The sequence below is a fragment of the Argentina silus genome (assembly GCF_951799395.1).
Source record: "Argentina silus genome assembly, chromosome: 1".
In the NCBI taxonomy this organism is placed as follows: Eukaryota; Metazoa; Chordata; class Actinopteri; order Argentiniformes; family Argentinidae; genus Argentina; species Argentina silus.
This window is the reverse complement of record NC_139655.1, coordinates 17,125,248-17,144,885: the sequence shown is the minus strand read 5'-3', so window position 1 is coordinate 17,144,885 and position 19,638 is coordinate 17,125,248. Positions and strand designations below refer to the sequence as shown.

The 19,638-nt window shown below is 41.7% G+C and overlaps 1 protein-coding gene across 3 annotated transcripts in view; it reads right to left on the bottom strand.

Annotated features, from left to right (window-relative positions):
- The window catches only part of LOC310811135 (CMP-N-acetylneuraminate-beta-1,4-galactoside alpha-2,3-sialyltransferase-like), a 46,011-nt gene that overhangs the window by 3,533 nt on the left and 22,840 nt on the right, over positions 1 to 19,638 (bottom strand). For all 3 annotated transcript variants that reach the window (XM_083679205.1, XM_083679206.1, XM_083679207.1), the window contains 5 exons: positions 12,590 to 12,653; positions 12,386 to 12,481; positions 12,001 to 12,187; positions 1,749 to 1,895; positions 20 to 166 (listed from right to left, as the gene is read on the bottom strand). In XM_083679205.1, the coding sequence (XP_083535331.1) occupies positions 20 to 166; positions 1,749 to 1,895; positions 12,001 to 12,187; positions 12,386 to 12,481; positions 12,590 to 12,653 (641 nt within the window). The remainder of the gene's footprint in view (positions 1 to 19; positions 167 to 1,748; positions 1,896 to 12,000; positions 12,188 to 12,385; positions 12,482 to 12,589; positions 12,654 to 19,638) is intronic.

The window sequence follows — 19,638 nt, the reverse complement described above, 5'->3', positions numbered from 1 at the left end:
TGTAAATGTAAAAACACACCTCTTTGATGGCAGACATCTTGACTGTCTCGTAGTAGTGCAAGGGTGCATGGGGCGTGTTCATGTCATAGCCAAAGCCAGCTACCGCCACCTCGTCGCAGTTGTGGAGGGCCATCGTTATGGCAACTGTACCAAGGGTCGGAATGTTCTGTAAATAAAAGGAAGGGTGAAGGTATGTCACTGACCCATAGAATATTGGGTACAACAAACTAACAACAAAGCATCTTTTGAGTGTGAGATAATGGTTTGCATTACCTATGATAAACTGATGAGTACCTGAGTACCTACTTGCATCCCCTGTCCCCCCCAATACAGCTGGCTTTGTTCTGGGCTGGAGTTGTTAACTCGCCTTGAGAGCAATGACAGCGGTTCGAGAGGGCAGACTCCACTTCCTAAAAGCCCAGGGGTCCATGGGAGGGAGGCCCCTTTAAATCATTAGCCTGATTTGGAACCCTTAGGGCAGGTGTAGCTGAACCCCCCACCCCCCTGCCACACACACACGCACGCACGCACGCACGCACGCACTTGAATGATGCGTCAGGCTGTATCCCGCCTTGATCACCATTGTATGAGACAGCTACCCCCCAATACACTCAACCACACACACACACACTCAATGAGGGGGCACCATGGCTACCAGCACATGTTCCACACATGTTCCAGAACAAAGTTCAACCAGGGGTGTTATGGTAGTCTCCCCTTTAAACGGCAGAAGGTTATAGATTCCCTGTACCCCATCCCCCTGAGGCTGGTTCACTACCCCCTACCATTTGCACCCCTCTCCATACCCCCTACACCCCTGTATTGCTGTATAACTTTATACCTAAAGCTGGATTGTACATCTCAATTCCTAAAGGGTTAGGCTAGGCCTACTCTCTCCCTTTGATCAGTGAGCCACATTAGACCTGTCAAACAAGGGGAGCGGGCTCATCAAGCCAAGAATGAATTTGGCAGACCAGCTGAATAAGAGATGAACACCAGCAGACAACATGGTCTTCCAGGGTCGGTGTTGTTCATCCATCCACAATTCGACAGCCCTTAGTGGTCTAGGGTGGCCCAGTGGTCTAGCACCATGGCCTACAGTGCACACGTATGCCCATGTCGGAATCGGTTCAAATCTGGCCCATGCCCTGCTGACATTCATCTGTGTGAAGGAGCTGTCATAAGCCATGAAGCTTAACTTTACCTCCCTAAAGATTTCCCTTTCATCTTACGAGAGGCCAATGGAGTTGTTTAAAATTTGAATTTCCGGTGACGGCATCAGGAGGTGATGTGTCGCTGTGGTTGTCATAGGAACAGGGGTTGTGCTAGCAGGGCCAGAGTTTGGGGCCTGAGCTGTGTCACACACACTTTTGTTATGACTGCGCGGTCAGTCTTCAGCTCCCAGGTTATCTGTTATTCTGTGCTTTTTCCCCAGTGTGAGGGCATGCATGTGTGTGAGATTTAGTGTCTTAAGTACAGTGTGAGTATGCTTGATAAGTATGTGAGTAACACACTTGCCTGAGTGAGTATCTGCATATACATACTGACTGCAAACAGGAGATGTACAATTTTCGTACGAACATCTAGGTGACCAAAGTTGTCATATTTTCAGAGATGTCCTACTATACACAGTGCCAGAGGTGGTTTCTCACATTTTTAATAGGATTGTCCAATGACACCTATTAAGATTGTCATTGGAATTAATCGAATCAACTAAGGATCACTCTCTGGCAGGGTGTGGCACTTACCCCTTTCCCCATAAGGCCGTTGTTGAGCGGCAGGCCAATGAACAGGAAGGCAGCCTCCTGGATGAAGTAAGGGTTGAGGATGCGCATCTCGGTTGGCTCCCGGGGGACGTAGTGGGCCACAGACTTCCAGAAGCCCTCAGTTCCCCGCTATGAGAGGGAGAGAGATGGGTTTTAGGGGAGAGGCATTGAAAGCATAATAATGTAATTAATGCAATTAATAATGCAAGTCTGATGGAAAAAGAAACAGTGGTGAGCAAAAAAGAGAGAGCCATCAAAGAGAGATTATCTTCAATAACTGTTACGGGTGGAGAGGTCTTTTTCTGTTAGACCTGGGGTGTTTTGTTTGTTTGTGTTTCTCTCTCTTGTGTTCCAGTAGGTCCCTCCTGTCAGGTGAATCAGTGGGAATGCCTGGCAGCTGGGATCCTTCAATCAAGTCCTCATTTGTTCATCAATTAACCCCTACCATACCCTATTTAAGTTATTTTGTTTGGTTCCTCAAGAGGAGTGGCAGTCCTCATTTGGTTTGGCTAAGTTAGAGAGGTGGCAGCTCTCCTTTTGTTTTTTTGATACTTTGTTTAGGATGTAGTTTATGTTCTTGAGTTTTCACTTGGTTTATTTTTCAGTTTGTTTACCTTTTTGTGAACCTTGTTTTTTTTCTCTTCTTTTTTCAGCCGGGCACAGAGTTCGAGAGGTAGGGTAATTAGTTACAAACCTGCAGGTTTACATCTTGTCCTGCACACACGTAGGGTACCCCTTGTATTAGTACATCAGAGAGCGGCGACACTAACCCTTGTATTGTTTAGGTGCTTCGGCACCGGTCATGGGGATTTGTTTAGGGGGTTAGCCTTGGGGTTGTTTTTGAGTTATAAGTTTAGATTTAGTTTTTTTCCTGGGGTTTTTCCTTTAGTCGTCGCTGCATAGCTCAGGGGGTTGGGTCTATGTTGTGTCTCGTTCTCTGTGTCCCGTGCTGCTGTAAATAAATTATTATTGAACAGATTTTTGGTTGTCGCTGGTCTCCTTCGTTCATGCTCTCACTGTCCTGTGTTGCGCCGGCGGTCCTCTACCACCAGGGGGTTTGGGCGTAACAATAACACTGACATAAAACACAAAGCCTGTATCACCAAGAGAGGCTCGAGGGTAAGATGGAGCATGTCCATAATAAAGACCACAGTCATCATCAGCCAGGAAGTGGACCAAATCACACCCTGACCTTCGAGGGGTGTTCTGGTAGCCCTCACACACCCCTCAGGTCCTCCCTCTTCAATCACCATAGAGACCAGACCTGACTCCACACCTTTGCTAAATTACACAGATCTACAGTATAAGGGCACACTATGAGCTGTGGTCTGACTTCAGATACTGATTCAGATACATTCCTATATAGTGTGATGCACCATTCTGCCACAAACGGCTCTGCCTGCCAGGCTGACTGACTTGACTGACTGTCTGGCATTCAGCCAAAGGGGTCAGCAGATGTAAATGGGAATCACCTGTTCAAATAGTCAGACACCCGCCCTGCCGCCTTTGATATGGTCGGGGGGGATAATGGGAGAGGCAGATGCAGCAGAGCGGATGACTTTGAGCAGCAAGGGCATGTTTTTTAACAGGAGGCCATCCGTGCCCTCAGCAAGCCGCAGCAGGAAAATCTCATCTCTCCTGTCAACATGCCGCTTGTTTTTGGGGATCTGTTTGGCAGCGCTACAGTGGTGAGCATAACTAATGCTTATTCTGGGGAGGGAGAGTTGCAGACTCAATGACATGTACTGTACACAGAAAAGAGTGTCACCTTCAACAGTCAGTCAAACAAACTACAACTTCAGTATAAATGATTATTTCTGATTAAGCTACTACTTGGTCCTGCAATAAAGGAGACACACATGCACACGCATAAAACATACACAGTAGTGTGTGTGGCTGGTGGGGCTGTATTTGGTTGTGGTACAGTAGACATGGCTGTTTACACTCTCTTGCAACAGGTCTATGGTTTAATTGGACTGGATTATTAGATTTTAGTGTGTGCACAGGGCTATGTGCTCCAACAACGGCACCTGTTAAAACAGGAGTCAATTGGAGAGGTCTTTGTATGCATGGCAGGGAGAGAGAATGGGATGGACGTCAAGATTTCTCATCCAGACAAGAGGCTTCACTACAGCCAACTACCATAGCCCCATGCACACACCATTTTTCAACACCTACCAGATGCATATCAATAAGACAAAACAGACATTGCCTTTTGGTCATATATTAGTTATGAAAAAGGAGAATGTCTAAAAATGCATACAAAGTCCTCTGGGTGGATCATGGGCACAGTTATGAGAAACATTCTGTAGAAGGCAGCCAACCTGAATCAGAAAACACACAAGTGTAGGTCTTTAATAACTGTAAAGCCAGTGACAGTGTATTGTCAGTAACCAACAAATCAGATGTAACATTTTTTTTTAATAATAATCAGATCATTTTTATGTAATACTTTGTATCTCCTACCAAGGGTATTCCCTTTGAAAGAATTGCGATTGTTCTGCATGGCTTAATCTCTGTGTGATAGCTGACAGCCGCTGTAGCCTTGACTCAACTCATCTTGGTACTTGGACTGGGGTCTTGCTTATGCACTCAGCCGCTGACAGCTATTCAAGAATCTTCAATGCTCTCCAGCTGTCTGCTCTGGTTGGCTCATGGCCAGAACTCCCACCAGCATTCCCGTAGGGAATTCAGCCTTGCGGCAGCGAGTGGAGTAAAGAAAAGGGATCCTGATGGATCATTGAGCAGAAAGCAGTGTGAGCAAGTCCAGCTAACGACCACTGTGCTCTTGTAACTGAGCTGTCCCATAACCCAGCGGGAGGGAGAGCCAGGCCTCTTGCTTGATTCCCCTCATCCTCCTCCTCCACAAGTCAAGGACTGTCACTGCAGCACCCCTCTTTACAAACCCCCAGCATGCCAGCTCAGTGTTAAATCATCATCTTTTTATGGACAAAATGTAATGTTTTGTTTAATAAATCAGTGTGTGCTAGTATATACATTTTATATACATACTTGACTGACCATGATAGGGGCAAAATAAAAAGGACAGAACACCCCCCAAACTTACAACCTGGTTAATGTTGGTCTTGCTTGAATGATTGGGCCGGAGACTTCTTTCCAGAATCCTTTTTTTGAACACTGTGTTGTAAAACTGAAAACAAGTCAAGTGGTGTGCTTTTTTAAGACCAACTTTTTCTGTTGATCCCCATCAAACAAATGGCTCAATATTGTTTTGGTCTTTCCAGGAATAGCAAAAACATTCACTGTCAGTCTCAAAAATCAATTTCTGAATACACAAAAACAGAAGCTATACTAAGTGGATCTCTCTCGTCATTCCAATGCTGTAGGAAAATACTGATAAACCTACCCAAGAATGTAAACAGCAGGATTAGAGCATGACAATGTCAGTGAGAGGAGGAGTTAGCCTTATAACCTAAGAATGAGACCATTTTCATAATTTCTTCTAAATTCATTCATTCATTTCATAATTTCTTCTGGCTTGGAGGATTAACTGGCCCGGAGAGTTTTTAAACCCTTGCCGGGCCAGCAAGCAAGTGGGATTGTCAAGCCCTGTATAACATATTCCCTCCATACATGTGCAATTCAAGACAAGCCAGTCAACTATGTTCTTCTCCTAAATAGGTTGTAGGCAACACCAGAATAGCATAAGTTGGAACCTGTAGATCTCTATCTTATATGCTTTCCTGTTTGTATTCAGTTTATGTATGGCTGAGGTCAATAAACCCAGAGAACACACATTGTTAAATTGGAATGACCTGTTTTTATATGATGTGTTGTAGTTAACTACGCAGCCATTGCTTCGTGTGACAGAATAAGACTTAGAGGAAATGTGAGAGAGAGAGAGAGAGTTGGAAAGCTCACATCTGCAGTCCATACACAGATGGTCATAAGACCCCTCATGCAAACTAACACAAACACGCTTAACCCAGCCACAAGCAGCCAGGCCAAACCGTCTCACCAAGCTACAAAAGGGTAGCAGCACTGTAATGAGCATGGGTAGAGAGAATGACGCTGATGCTTTGCCCCTTCCTGTGCCCCACCTCCTTGGGTGCTCTGGGGGTTCTGAAGACACCAGTGTAATAAATAGGCGCTTGGGCTTCCACTACTTTCAGAGTAATCTTTCGCCAAATTGGTTAATGTTTATACCTATCTGGTTCCTTCAAATCCTCAAACACAGCGACATGTGGTCGTTTATAGACTGTGGTAGAAAGGGCACCCAAAGACCAACCGGAATGTATAAGGAGGTCCATGTACGTTTGACTTTTGAATTTAAAAGGTTTACAGAGTCTTGCCCTACAAGTGTCACACAGTAGAGGGACTATTTCAGTAAGGGGGGAGGGGGCTCGCTCATCCAAACCATGGCAATTTAGCGAGAGACTTAGGTTCCAGTTACCACGATCCAAAGAACAAAACTCTGAGACCCTTTGATGCTTTATTCCCTTTTGTTTGGGAGGAATCTGAAGCATTTTTCCAATTTGCTTTCGCCTTTCCTTGACACACACTACAGCCTTTGCACTCTGAGGGCAGTCATGATGTTTTCTCTGTTCACTGTTTCTCCAGGGTTATCCGGTGTGTGAAATCCGTGCATTCGCACTCCCATGATGACAAACATGGGAAACAATGGGAACACTTGACAGCATTCCGACCCCGAGGGGGACTTGTGTGCACTACGTGACCGCTGGGCATTTAGACGTTGTCTGAGACGATCCAGAGCTACACTGGCAGGTTCTGTGGTGGTTTACTTAAGAACTCTATAGTAGACTTCTAGTCCTGGTGGTTATTTCAGAAAACAGGAACTAATGAGTTAGCCAGAAAACTTTCCCAAACATGTAGTGTATTTCCTTGTTCATAAAGATACTCTCAATAAGTCAAATATAATAACCCAAAGCTATCGAAGAGCTGATGAACTCATTGATTGCTTGCTTGGTGAAATACAATGTTGATGGTAATCTATGACATCCTGCCTTTCTGCTATTACCACTTGGTTCATGTTACAAATCCATTTTTACTGGAATGTAAATGTTTGTGTGTGCATCTATGCATGCTCCTTAGGGATTCTATACAGTTCTCACTGTTGTGATCCATAGAGAGGCTATGAGAGTGTGCTATATCTCTTTCAGGCTGTGTCCTCAGCAATGGAGTTACAGTCAAGATATTGAGCAGCAACGTACTGCATACTATCATTAGAAAATCTCTAGGACTTAAATCTCCCTTTCAGCTGGCTCTATGGGTGTAAATACACATATGCTTGTCCCCCTTAAGAGATGTCCCACACTTCAGTCAGCTCCTCACTGTCTACATTTAACAGGTGTTTTGTAAGTAGAAATGTCTAGATTTCTACCGAATTCTGCTAATATATTCCAATATTCTATTTTTGCGAGTGTCCATTCCTGGATGTCAGTCGTGTCCCCAGGCAGAATACTTCAGAGTGTACCATTGAGAGAGTAGCAAGAGCTCCTGTAAACAAACAAGAAGGAAGGAATACCATTGGTCCACCTTCTGCCACCATGTTTACCACTGGGTGTATATCCTACATGGACCGCTGTTTGAAAAGCTCCCCACATGTACAAACACAAAAACCCAAAAGGCAGGGTTTGTGTAGAGGTCTGTGTGCCCTTGCAGATGTGTCTCAAAATATAAAATTTACTGTACACTGACAAAAATACATTGATAATCAACTAGCTATGGAATCAATTAATGAATGTAGGCTATATAGATTTGGGTGGGTGGGGAAGTAAATGAGTGACATGTTATAATTCCAGTCTGAACCATATAGGACTGAAATAATGAGGGATTATAACACATTCATAGAAGCAGGAAGCCATGGATTAAAACCAGAGAAGAGGGAACCTTGTGGTGTGTGCAATTTCTACTGAGTAACAGTGGTAGACTAAATTGCCAGTGGCTGTCATTTTGTGTGTGTGTTTCCAGTGAGAAGCTATCCCTCTCAACCCCTCTCTAAGGGCCATTTCAAATACTAACTGAGGAGTCATCTGACACTAGTTGTTTACCCGCCCTTGACCCCATTTCTTACTGCATCGTTATGCATCACCATTGAATAGCAAAAACATGTCCTATAGTAGGTAGGCACAACAGGCAACAGTAGTTGACAGCCAACCGAATAACAGCAGTACAAACTGGCATTACTGTTAGACAAACCTATTTCAACTCTAAAAATTGCAAACATATTTACAGAGCATCACAAAACTACTTTCTAAACCACACACATCGTAACCATTGATCTATATACCCTGATACTATCGATATATGATGTATACAATATTAGGCTATATATGATCTATATATGGGTTTTAAGTCATTGATTGAAACACTATTCCGGGAAAGGGAATGTCTTTGTTCAACCACCAAGACAACATGCCGTGGGTGTCAGTCAGTTACACATCCCACAAAGCAGCCAGGAGAGAGAGGGAAGCAGACGGCCATGACAGCGCAGGTGAGTCACTTAAGACGGTATTATTATGAGAGTGTGCAACCCGCCCACCTTATGAGACATGAGAAACCTTCCCTTTCAAACCTGGTGATAGAGAGCTATCCTGAAAAGGCCCTTGCTTTCTTTCCACCTGCAAACGCCTACTACGCCACACAAAGGAGCCCCCATCAGACCAAAGACATCAAAGCTCCCACAGGCCAACTGTTCAAAGTTACATTAAGTCTCCCTGTGGGCCAGACTATAAGAGAGAGTGAGGGGGGAGTTACGTATAGGGATTAGCTGCCAGGAGTGCAAAAACATGCGTTTTCTAAAGCTCATTGTCTTTACACAGTTGCTCATGCCTTTATTGGTGTACAACCTGCCGGCTGGTATTAGAGAGGTGAAAATGTGAGGGGTTAAAGGCATGACAGCACAATGGGGCTGACTAGCCGCAATCGAAGAAAACACACACATACAAACAAACACACTGTTAGTCATGTTTCCACTGCAATAGTACAGACCACTTATGTTGAAGTTATTCCAATAGCACAGGAGCTACGATAACAACAATCAGTCAATTGGATTTAGTCTCTGAAAATGTTTCCCAAAACAACTTACAATAGTTACAGTTATAGTATACATTGTTTCTAGGGTTACTGGCTGTTTATAAAGAGAAAAATATCACAATGCCTGGAGAGAAGTACAATGTGAAATCAGATCACCTCCAGCAAATCATTCATATGGAAATACAGAATCTATATCAAATATTCACCATCCATCTCATACTTTGTTAACGCTTAACCAGACATTAAACTAATATCTAAATGCCATTCCTTTGAATTAAGCCCACCATTTAAAGAATAAACACATCCAAAGGTACAGGCTGAGAACTTGTTGCAGCAACAGAAGGAACGTGTGTGTGTAAAATGCTAATCTCTCTCTAAAAGCCAACAGAGCCACTGGGATCATTTTTCATCAGCAGGAATTCAAAACAATGATGCGCCTCATTTCTCAAGTGACAAACACTTAAAAAGTCACTTTCAACATGATACACATAACATTTCATACATACACAAGGTCACATTTAAGTGCGGAGAGACTCAGTGTACAGCAGCGGCTATTCCTAAGCACACGCACGTGCATGGAATACACACTGATCAAAATTTGTTGCCGTTATACCCACTGTTAAATATTAAGGGCAATTTTCAATGTCTTTTACTTTTCTTTTAAGTTTATTTTTTGTTCAGCACTTACAAAGTACACTTCTAAGCAGTAAATTGTCTTGGTACTGTAATGACTCACTCCATGATGAAAGTACATACATTACAATATGGGGGCTCTTGTGGTTGTCAGTGATTTTTTTCAGCTTCAATAAAGGGTATACTCTCCACCCAGCTGTTGAGATACTTTTCACTTTCACAGTAGTTACAATGAGCAGAATGGGGCAAAGGCCTCTAAATAGTGAATTTGTGTGAGTATGTAAGTGTGTGTGTGTGTGTGTGTCTGCAACAACAATTCTGTCATACCAGAGACATTAGAAGACTTTTTGACCACTAATTTATTTCATGAGAGAAATTCTTCCTTCCCATCGAGATCAAAGTCAGGAGCCAGAGGCCAGATCAATTATCCCTGTCCGCGATTTCCACTGTCTCGCCAGTTCCAGCATGTGACAGTCCAGACAAATCTGTCCATTTCAAAGGCTAAGGGGGCCATGAAGCAGCCAACTATTTTCCTCTGTCATTTACTCTCTCTCACCCCCTTGCTCCCTCCTTCTAACCTTTGTCTCTCTAAAGTCTTGTATTTTGACTAATGTCACCTAGTAAAAATTCCTGTTGGTCCCTGAAAGTCACACAGCTGTGCTGGATAGGATGTGGGGTCCCCAGACACTGGATTGCCAGATTTGCCAGAAGAATCCCCTCAGAAAACAAGCCAGATAAGACGTCCCAATAAGCCCAGCGCAAATCATGAATGAATAATTCTCCACCAAGTTAAAAACTACATTAAAACTACCCAGATTGCCATTCTTTTCTTTCCTGCAAATGTCCTTGAATTGAACAGACCCTACCTTGACAGTAGGAGAGAGTCTCTAGACAAAAGAGAGAGAGGGAAAGTGCTTGAGTGTGCTCTTTCATTGATAGATTAATGACTTCATGTCCCCTCAAAGTGTCCACCGCCATCCCTGGGCGAGATAAGGACAACCCCATTCAGTCAGACAGGCCCCCGATTAAGGGGCCAATTCCCAGGCTGTCACTCAAGCGTGGCAATCACAGGGTTTTCATGGCTGTCCAAAAAATGGTCCTCAGAGGGGGAACATGTTTTTAATTTCACATCATGACAAAATTAAAAGCTGGAAGAAAATTTGTTCCAATGTGTTTTCATTAAATTTTCCACGCTTTAAAACTAATTTTATATTCATGAGAAAATGAAAAACTATTGAAAAGTATTGTGAATAGGCTACTGTAACCACATCTGTTAAATGTCCCTGAACAAGCAAATAACTGCAACAGAAGACACTTCTACAGTTGGCTTAAAACATAATGTTTTTTTACTAACACCCCTACCACAGAAAGTAGGGCTTGGTATTGGTCAAGCACCTCACGATACGATACTATTGCGATACAATACATATGATGATGCATTGCGATACCTACTGCGTTGTGTGTACCACCTTGGTAGTGGTTTTTGTACAGTATGTACAGTGCCCTGTGTAAGTAATGGGACAGTGAAGTTCTTTTGGCTCAAAAGTTTGGATATGAAAAAAACCCGAATTACCTCAAATTACTGTGAGGTTAAAGTAGAGATTCTCAGCTTTTATTTGATGGTATGTGTAGGTATTGGTTTCACCATTCAGAAGTCACCCTAAACAACTGTCCCATACTGTAGATCAGGAACACTCTCCAGGAGGTAGGCATGGATGTGCCAGAGACTACCTTACTTCTGTAGAAGAGTTCTGTAGAAGAGTTCACCAGCAGAAATACAGAGGCTACACTGTATGGTGCAAACCACTAGTTAGCCACAAAACCAGGATTACCAGGATTGCCAGGTTATGGTTTGCTAAAAACTTCTTCAGGGCCAAAAAGTGGAAAGTTGTTGACTGGCCAAGTCAATCTCAAGATTTATATCCTATTGAACATGCATTTCATTTGCTGAAGAGGAGACTTAACTCCCTCAAACAAACAACAACTGAAGATGGCTGCAGTACAGGCCTGGCAGAGCATCACCAGAGAAGATAGTGGGGTCAATGGGTCACAGACTTCAGGCAGTTATTACATGGAAAGGATTGTCAACCAAATACTAAAAATTAGTGCTTAATTTGGACATTGTATACATGACTTGTGGGTACCCTGATAGGGGTACTATGCATAAAAAGTGTTGGAATTTCTGAATGGTGAAATCAATATATAAACAAATATTAACTAATAATAAAAGCTGAGAATCTCTACTTTAACTTCATAGGAATTTGATGTAAAATCCAAACCTTTGTAGTGTTGAGCCAAAAGAAGAAAAAATGCTTCACTGTCCCATGACTTATGCTGATCACTGTCTCAAAAAGGGGAGAATGTATGTATACTTGATCTGTGTGTCTTCAGAATCCTAACTTGAGATGTGCGCGCATAACTGGAATTTTAACCCGTTGATAAGAACGCAATTAAGTTAGGATTCCTCCCTCAGAGCAGTGGAGGCTACCAAGCAACATCAAAATAACTTTGTTGATTGGGGTCACTGTGCACTGTATGGACACTGCTAACACCTCATAAATGTAGGTAAACTATTAGGCATTACCAGCTTCTCTTTGAAGACCATCTGTCTGAGCCACTTGAAATCCAGCGGTTTGAAGGCAGAGAAGACAAAGAGTGAGTCCTTCTCATAGCGCTCAGGTTTCTGGATGGCTCCCTCAGGGTAGGTGATTCGCATGGTGGTCTTGGTGCCCACGTCCCTGCCAAAGCCACTGACAGGCGCCTCGTTCAATCTGTGGTTCAAGAGAATATGTGATCATACAGTTTGCCTTTTCAGAGGGTCTATGCATGTTGGTGACACAGTGTGTACTTCTGAATTTGACTTTCAGAGTTACCGTAACTTTGGTAAACAACAGGCCTCCTTAACAGTGCTCTTTCATAGTGTAATATACTGGTATTATGTTGCCCTTGTTTTGAAAGTAGAGACTCACCTCACCACAACATCATAGCCATCTATGCGGGAGCCTAGAGACTTGTTGGCAAGGATACCTCCATTGCCCACAATGATGCAGCGTTTACAACTCAAACTGGAAGAGAGCAATGTTTGAAGAGTTTTATGAGTTGGAGAAAGTGACAGGGAAAGTGTGTGCATGCATAATTGTGATTTGATTGTAATCGTTTCCCGTGGCATTTACCTGTCAAGGTCTTGGCCCAGTCCATAATTTTTTGTAGCAGTAAGAATAATGTCTATAACCCTTTCTGTAGAAAGAAACAGAAAATATAAGGACAATTTCAGCATCAACCACAATTCACTATCATCAGTAAAAAAAAAAAGAAGAAAAAAAAGAAAAGAAAAAGAAAAAAAGTTGAATGGCTACACTTTAATAACAAACTGATATGATATGGCAGTCTAGGTGGTCCTTGGGCGAGTTGGAGGAGAGAACATCTCTTCATGTTTATTCAAATACAGATAAGGAGAAGCCGTGAGCCTGGTGACAGTAGCATTGGAAAACTGTCAGCAGCTTTCAGGAGCAGATGAATCCAGGTAAAACAGAACTTCAGAAAAAAGATGCCCCCTAAAACCAGTCAGTCAGGAATGTCGTTTTCAAACAAGTACATTCTCCTGGTGAAGTGTGCGATGCTCTGCCCTCTGACAATGCAGCTAGCAGCTCGGTTTCTGGTGTGAGATACAGGGCTGTTTAGCCATAGCGAATATTCCTGCCATGTTCCACAGAGGGTATTCTGTAGGAGTCACGACTCTGGTGTTTAACATATTTGGCTCTTTCCATGACTTTTCCTCCATATTGGTATCCTCAATCTAATTAATGTGGGCATAGTAATCCAGTTATTGAGGGATTATTAGAATTTAAAAATGTTCTATATTTTATCCTGTAGTCCAGAGCCAAGGATCAACCAGTTAGATATCCAATGAATTAGCTAGCATCAAATTTCACCACTACAACACTTAGTCACCATTTAGTGAGTAATGGGCCTCTTAGGCGCTTGAGGGGGCAGTGGAGAGTTTAGGGCCTTGGGAGACATCTTACCGCTTTATCTCCACTAACAATCCTAATGATTACACAGCTGAAAAAAACGGCGGCCATTGTTTGGACGAGATGTCGATGTCTGGCATCAAGCATCACCCCCCCAGCAGCATAAACAGAGAGGGGATCCCACCCAATTCAAGATGGTGAAAAATCACAGTAGGTAGGTTTCTTTAAGAGGAAGACATAGGGCTAATTGTTATTAGCACCCAGGATAAACACTTCAACCAAGTATGTCTGGGTGCAGTTCAGACAAATGGCCATGGCTTTAGACGTTACTCTGGGAGGGTGAGAAAAAATATTTTTGGAAAATATTGGAGGTGTCACCAAACACGCTCTCAGAATGTCCTGCCACATTGGCTGCTGTAGGGTAGAGTATAGGCAAGAGAAAGGGAGGAATAACAGTAGAGTGGTGGGTCTAAATTTAGAGACCCTATAAAAACAAGGATATTCATTCCAAAATTACATGAACTATTATCCTTGCATTAAGATGGACTCAATTCAACTTACTGAGTGATTTGTTGATGACATTTTTGCATTTTAGCTAATTTTAAGAGTGTCATAGCAAAGGGTCTGAATACTTATGTACATGAGGTATATCTGTATTTCAATTGTAATAAATTTACTGAAATTTCAAAAAAATTGTTTTCACTTTGTCATTCTGGGGTATTGTGTGTGGATTGATGGCAAATTCTTTTAATTTAATCCATTTTAAATTGAGTCTATAACACAACAAAACGTGGAAAAAGTGAAGGGGTCTGTGTATAGGTGATTTTCAAAGAAACCTAAAAGCTGATATGTGTATTTTCCTGTGAACATGTTGCGCCTCTGTATTGAGAAGCCATTTTTAAAGACTACTATGCTGCACTTGTGTGGGGTGGTGAGCACAAGAAGAGGAGCACATGCCTTATTTCAATAACTTGTGCGCCTCACTCATTGTTTTGCAATAGACTGTGACTTGGAAGGGTGGAAATCCAAGTCATAAAACTTTACTTCACACGTTTGCTAGACTTAACAATAGAAAACAAAAAATTACTGGGAAATTGGTAAAATGAATGCGTCAAAATCGAAATCTAAAAGAGAAAAAATGGCAAAGAATCAATCTGAAAACAAAGAGCTAAAGATAAACATTGAAAGACACACTCTCATAAAAGGGGCCGAATTGAGGGCCGAATGCGAGTGCCCTGAACTAATGCGAGGAAAAGGCTTTACAACTCCACCCCTCCAAGTGGCCGGCGACGGCCTGAGTATGGAGGGGTCACTCAAAATCCAGATGGATAAAACAAGCTGAAGGGGGAGCTATTCTGCCCCCCTTCCTTGAGATTCCTTCCCCCGAGGGGACAAATGGCTGTGAGCTCTCTGGGATGTTTTATGAAAGGTATCAAATCTGTGATGTCATCAGTATAGAGGTGATAGGATGAATTCTGATTGTCTCCTTGTAAACAGCTCCTAATTTAAATACTTTAGTCTATAAAACAGAGGTAAAAGCACAGATTAATTCTCTTTGTTCTGGTGTGTGGTTCTCGCCCTGAGCAGTGAGTAGCATTATAAGAATGACCTGTCCTCATCTCTCTGTCTCTCTCTTTACCTCTCTCTCTCTTTATCTATCATTTACCATTGAGGGTAGAATGTAACATTTTCCTATGATGTATTTGCCTTGTAATAATTGTATACGTATTATTAAAGCCTCATTTGATTCATTCTATTTGACCATTCTTGCTCTAAATCAGCACAAACTCAAATATTCTTTGCACAGTGATAATTACATTACAGTACATGGATTAATATTAGATATGATTTGCTATTAACAAAATATAGCCAAATGTCCTTGCTAAACCTTCACATGGAACTGCCATCTTATATAAGGTCTACAGTTTTGAATGAACCCTGACGTGATTGTAGTTGAAATTGCTTTAGATTTATTCATTCATTTTTGTTGTATTTGTTTATGGTACTGTATTATAATCGCATTGTTTGTAAGGAAAACTCTGCATTGAATAGCGTTATAAACTAGGCCTATTTTCAGGACCGATATAAATTGTGCTTTGATAATTTAAGGTAATCACTCACCACGTAATTAATACTTTGGTGTGCTTCTGTGACTGTTAAAAGCACATGGCTGAAATTGAAAAGACAAGAAGCATCTTACTGTCTGAGAATTAAATCCTTGATTATTGGCAACAATTGGCATTCGTAAAAGCAAGTCAGAGAAAAAGCTAATTCAACACGCGATTGATTAAGCCATTGTAGGGAGTCACTCAGGCAGTAGGGAGTCACTCTCTCGTCGGTCCTCGGCAGGTTCAATCAAAGCCAACAACCAACGTAACTTTAGGCATTGAAATTACCATAGAAGACAGGGACACTCAGTGACAAGATGTTGGGATTTGGGTAGGGGAAATCCTCTTCCATATTTCAGACATGGTGTATACTGTATTCTCAATGTAAAGAAATCCACTGTGACTATTGCCAACGGAGTGGTCACACCGAGTCAAACTGTTGGGATTTAGGGAAAGGTGCCCTCCCCCATCCTTTGTTATTCGTAGACTAGGGTTGAGCTCAATGGAGCACATGACTCTGTTTGCCCGTAATCAACAAGCCACCCAACAGATATAGTATAACAGTCCTATTATGACCGTTGTGTTTACTGTGAGTGCCCCAATAGTCTCCCTTCTGTATTACAATATACAGTATATATACACATTACATATATATTTAGCAAGATTTTACATTAACGCCTTTAGTCCATTATTTAATGATTGGTTAATTGTCTCTTGAAGATGCTCCAAGTTGCTCCAAGAGTTGCTCCAAGTGATATGTGTTTAATAGCCTATTTTGAACTGATGTTCAGTTTAACTGTTGCATCCCTGTCCTAATGGTTCCGTATCAATAAAGTAGCCTACCTTTGAGACTAGCTCAAGGAAAGAGCTGTGTTACAAGTCGATGACAAGGCATGTCCTTTATCCCTTCCCTTAAATCTGGTATGTGAGACGGTTTAATGTTTAAAATGTATATGCACATTTTGTCAGCCTACGACTTTCTTATTCTTAATTGAATGCTTTCTTAGAACTTTTGCCTTTCACATTATGTTAATATTTGGTGTGTTCACCGTTTTGATTGTATGACTTGAAGTAAGCTGGATTGCTTACATTATTTCTGGTCTAAATTAATCTCCTCAATTGATTATGCTTTTCTCATTTGTCCCGAAAACGCAATAGATGAATCTGTATACTAGGATAATCTGCTAGAACTCTGCTTTGAATACCTAATGACCCAGTTAAGCATAGAAATTCCTTTATAGTCAATTAGTTTGTGTTTGCATACCCAGCATACAATACGGTTCAGGTGTAGAATGTAACATTTTCCTATGAAGGATTTGACTTGTAAGAAATGTATAAGTATACAGTATTATTAGAGATTATAAAATATGCTTTGCTATTAACAAAATATAGCCAAATTTCCTTGCTAAACCTTCACATGGCATCTTACATACAGTCTACAGCGCCACCTATATGTTTGTTATTTTCATTTAAAGGTATGTAGCTTTTTCCCTTTGAAAATGTCACCAACAGACATAACTTATTATGCATTGGCAATCTGTGACAGTGCATGAACCTGCCAAGACCGCGCCCTCCTGCCTGAATTTGCTTTTCCAAAATATCTGGGACGTTTCTAGGCGTCTACCACTTGCTGTGAACGTGTAACCTGTGACTTACGTGTGTGTGTCGCATTGGCCTACTGTAACGCCTGGGAACCGCATACATTTCTCAGTGCTGGAAGCCGACCTAAGCAACGGTTGCCTTTGTGTGCAAAACGCACATGTATTCTGATATTTTTTCCTAATAAATGTCCTGTTTGATGTAAAAGCCTTGTCTGAGTTTTATTTGGGGAATGAGGGGATTTGTTTGAAACTTCGGGTTTAGTGAATACAAGTGTCTCCACTGGCTGGCTCATTTCCGTGTTCATGTTTCCTCTAACATTTCCAAACTAAATAACGACTGCATTTCAACCACACAGGTCCTTTTTATTTTCAAGGTCATGTAACTAAGATATTTGCTGGATAAAAAAGTGTAAATTATTGACAGACTGACAGATTCATTGTTTCAGTTAGAAGTAGTTTGCATTGAGCAAGGGGAGGGAGAGAGGAGGAGACAGTATTCTGAATTGTCATTGCAATTCCAATTGCAGTGAAAAGAGTGCGCAATCCTGCATATGGTACCTTTAACATCATATGGTTTGGACTGTTCTCATACCATTTATTTCATTATAGGCTTAATATGTTATTTTGTTTTTAAGATGATGCTACTGCATCAACGATTTCTATAAAACATAACACCATCAATGCTTAATCAAACAGTTGATTGAGACGGTCAGCAATACAAAGTATTGGAAAACCTCTGGTCCCGATCCCCAAGGCTAAATCCAAAAAGGTGTGAAAATTGGCCAAAAGCGCAAGTCGGGCTCAAACCTCAGATTATACTTGCGTATCTGCTTGTGCCAGTTTGAAAACCACCCTGAGAGTGCTTTTGAATCACTGACTATAGCCATAGACCAAAATTATACCCAGGAATACACTTACAGTATCATCTAACTTACACTGCAGCGGGGTACACCTCAATGCCGCTGGCGCAGCGTACACACGGTGTGAAGTGCTGCCACCAACACAAGGTGGTGAGAAGCGCTGTGAAGGATGTTCAAAAGGAGAATGGTTTGCCTTATCAGATAGATTGGCAAAATCAAGTTTATGATAGCAGCTCATGAATTGTAGATCACACATTCTCTCACAGCGCAGAGAAACAGTCTAATATGAATAAGCGCATGTCGGCTTTAATAATGTAACAGAATAATTACAGAATGAAGTTTTCATGCGAGACAGCAGTAAGTATGTTGGGATTCAGTGGGTTTGAGACTGGGTAGAAAAGTAGTCTACAGTTGTTATCATTAAAACCGTCATAATATGGTGAACGTCCACATTTTCAGCAAGGGCAGACTTCTCTCATTAACACAATGTAATAATAATAATAATAATAATAATTTATTTTGTATAGCGCTTTTTGAGGGAGGATTAACGTTTGAAGGGGGAAAGCGTGCAGTATAAATTGTCACACCTTTGTTTGTTAATCGTAAACGATCAAGATTACCCAATCATCAATCATACAGTATATGCTGAGATTAAACGTTGAACTCCTAGCTGGAACTTGTAGTTTCAACAATAAAACAATTACAAAAACACATCTCGCTCCCGTCACACAGGATTTTAGGCGGCTCTATCAATCCGCCCTGCGCTCTCTCCATCTTCTCGAGAGTAGCAGAGTCTGATATTTTTGGTGACGAATAGGACACTATTGAGAGGCCGTGTTGGTAAAAAATTACAACCATTATTGACAACTAATTTGTCCACGTCTCACGCAAATTAATACAAATGCGATTTACACAAATCATCAATATACGCTACAGTGTCCATCCGACTGCAGTCATGTATTTTCTCAGAAATATGAAGAGGGTAAAGGAGGTGCGCAGGGACTGTGGCACAATGCATAAAGCCTCACACTGTACAGTATGTTAGCCATAACTTTGACTGAAGTCTGTGAATAGAGACACGCCAAAGGTGAGATTTGTTGGCACAGGTCTGTTTGCTACTGTTGTCATAGTTGTTCTCTATCACCAGTAAGCTAAATCTTGATTTTTTAGTAAGCTAAATCTTGAATAATGTAATCTTGTTTTGTACACACATTTTTTGTCATAACGCCATTGCCTATTTGCAAAAAGCATACAAAACAATGCACCCCTGGTTTTGGACACGCACTCGGCTGTATCCCCCTCCCGTTCCCTCACACTCATTGTAATGGAAAAGATTACCCTCCCCCATCAACATTACATCAGCCGCAACTCTGACTGAAGTCTGTGAATAAAGACGTGCCAAAAGTGAGATTTTTCGCTCGGATCTCCTATAATGACACAGGTCTGTTTTGCTACAGTTGATAACTATCACCAGTTGGCAAAAATCTCGATTCCCATCCTCTGTCATTGTCGGAATAGCCATAATACCAGGGTGACCAAATCAGATTGACATACTGACAAATATATGCTGTCGTGATCAGAGCTGTTTATATTGTAGGCCTTGTGTAATTCAGCTGAGACCCGATCATTTCATGCTTTTCACTCACACTAACCACTCTGTTATTCTCCCGTCACCAATGTCG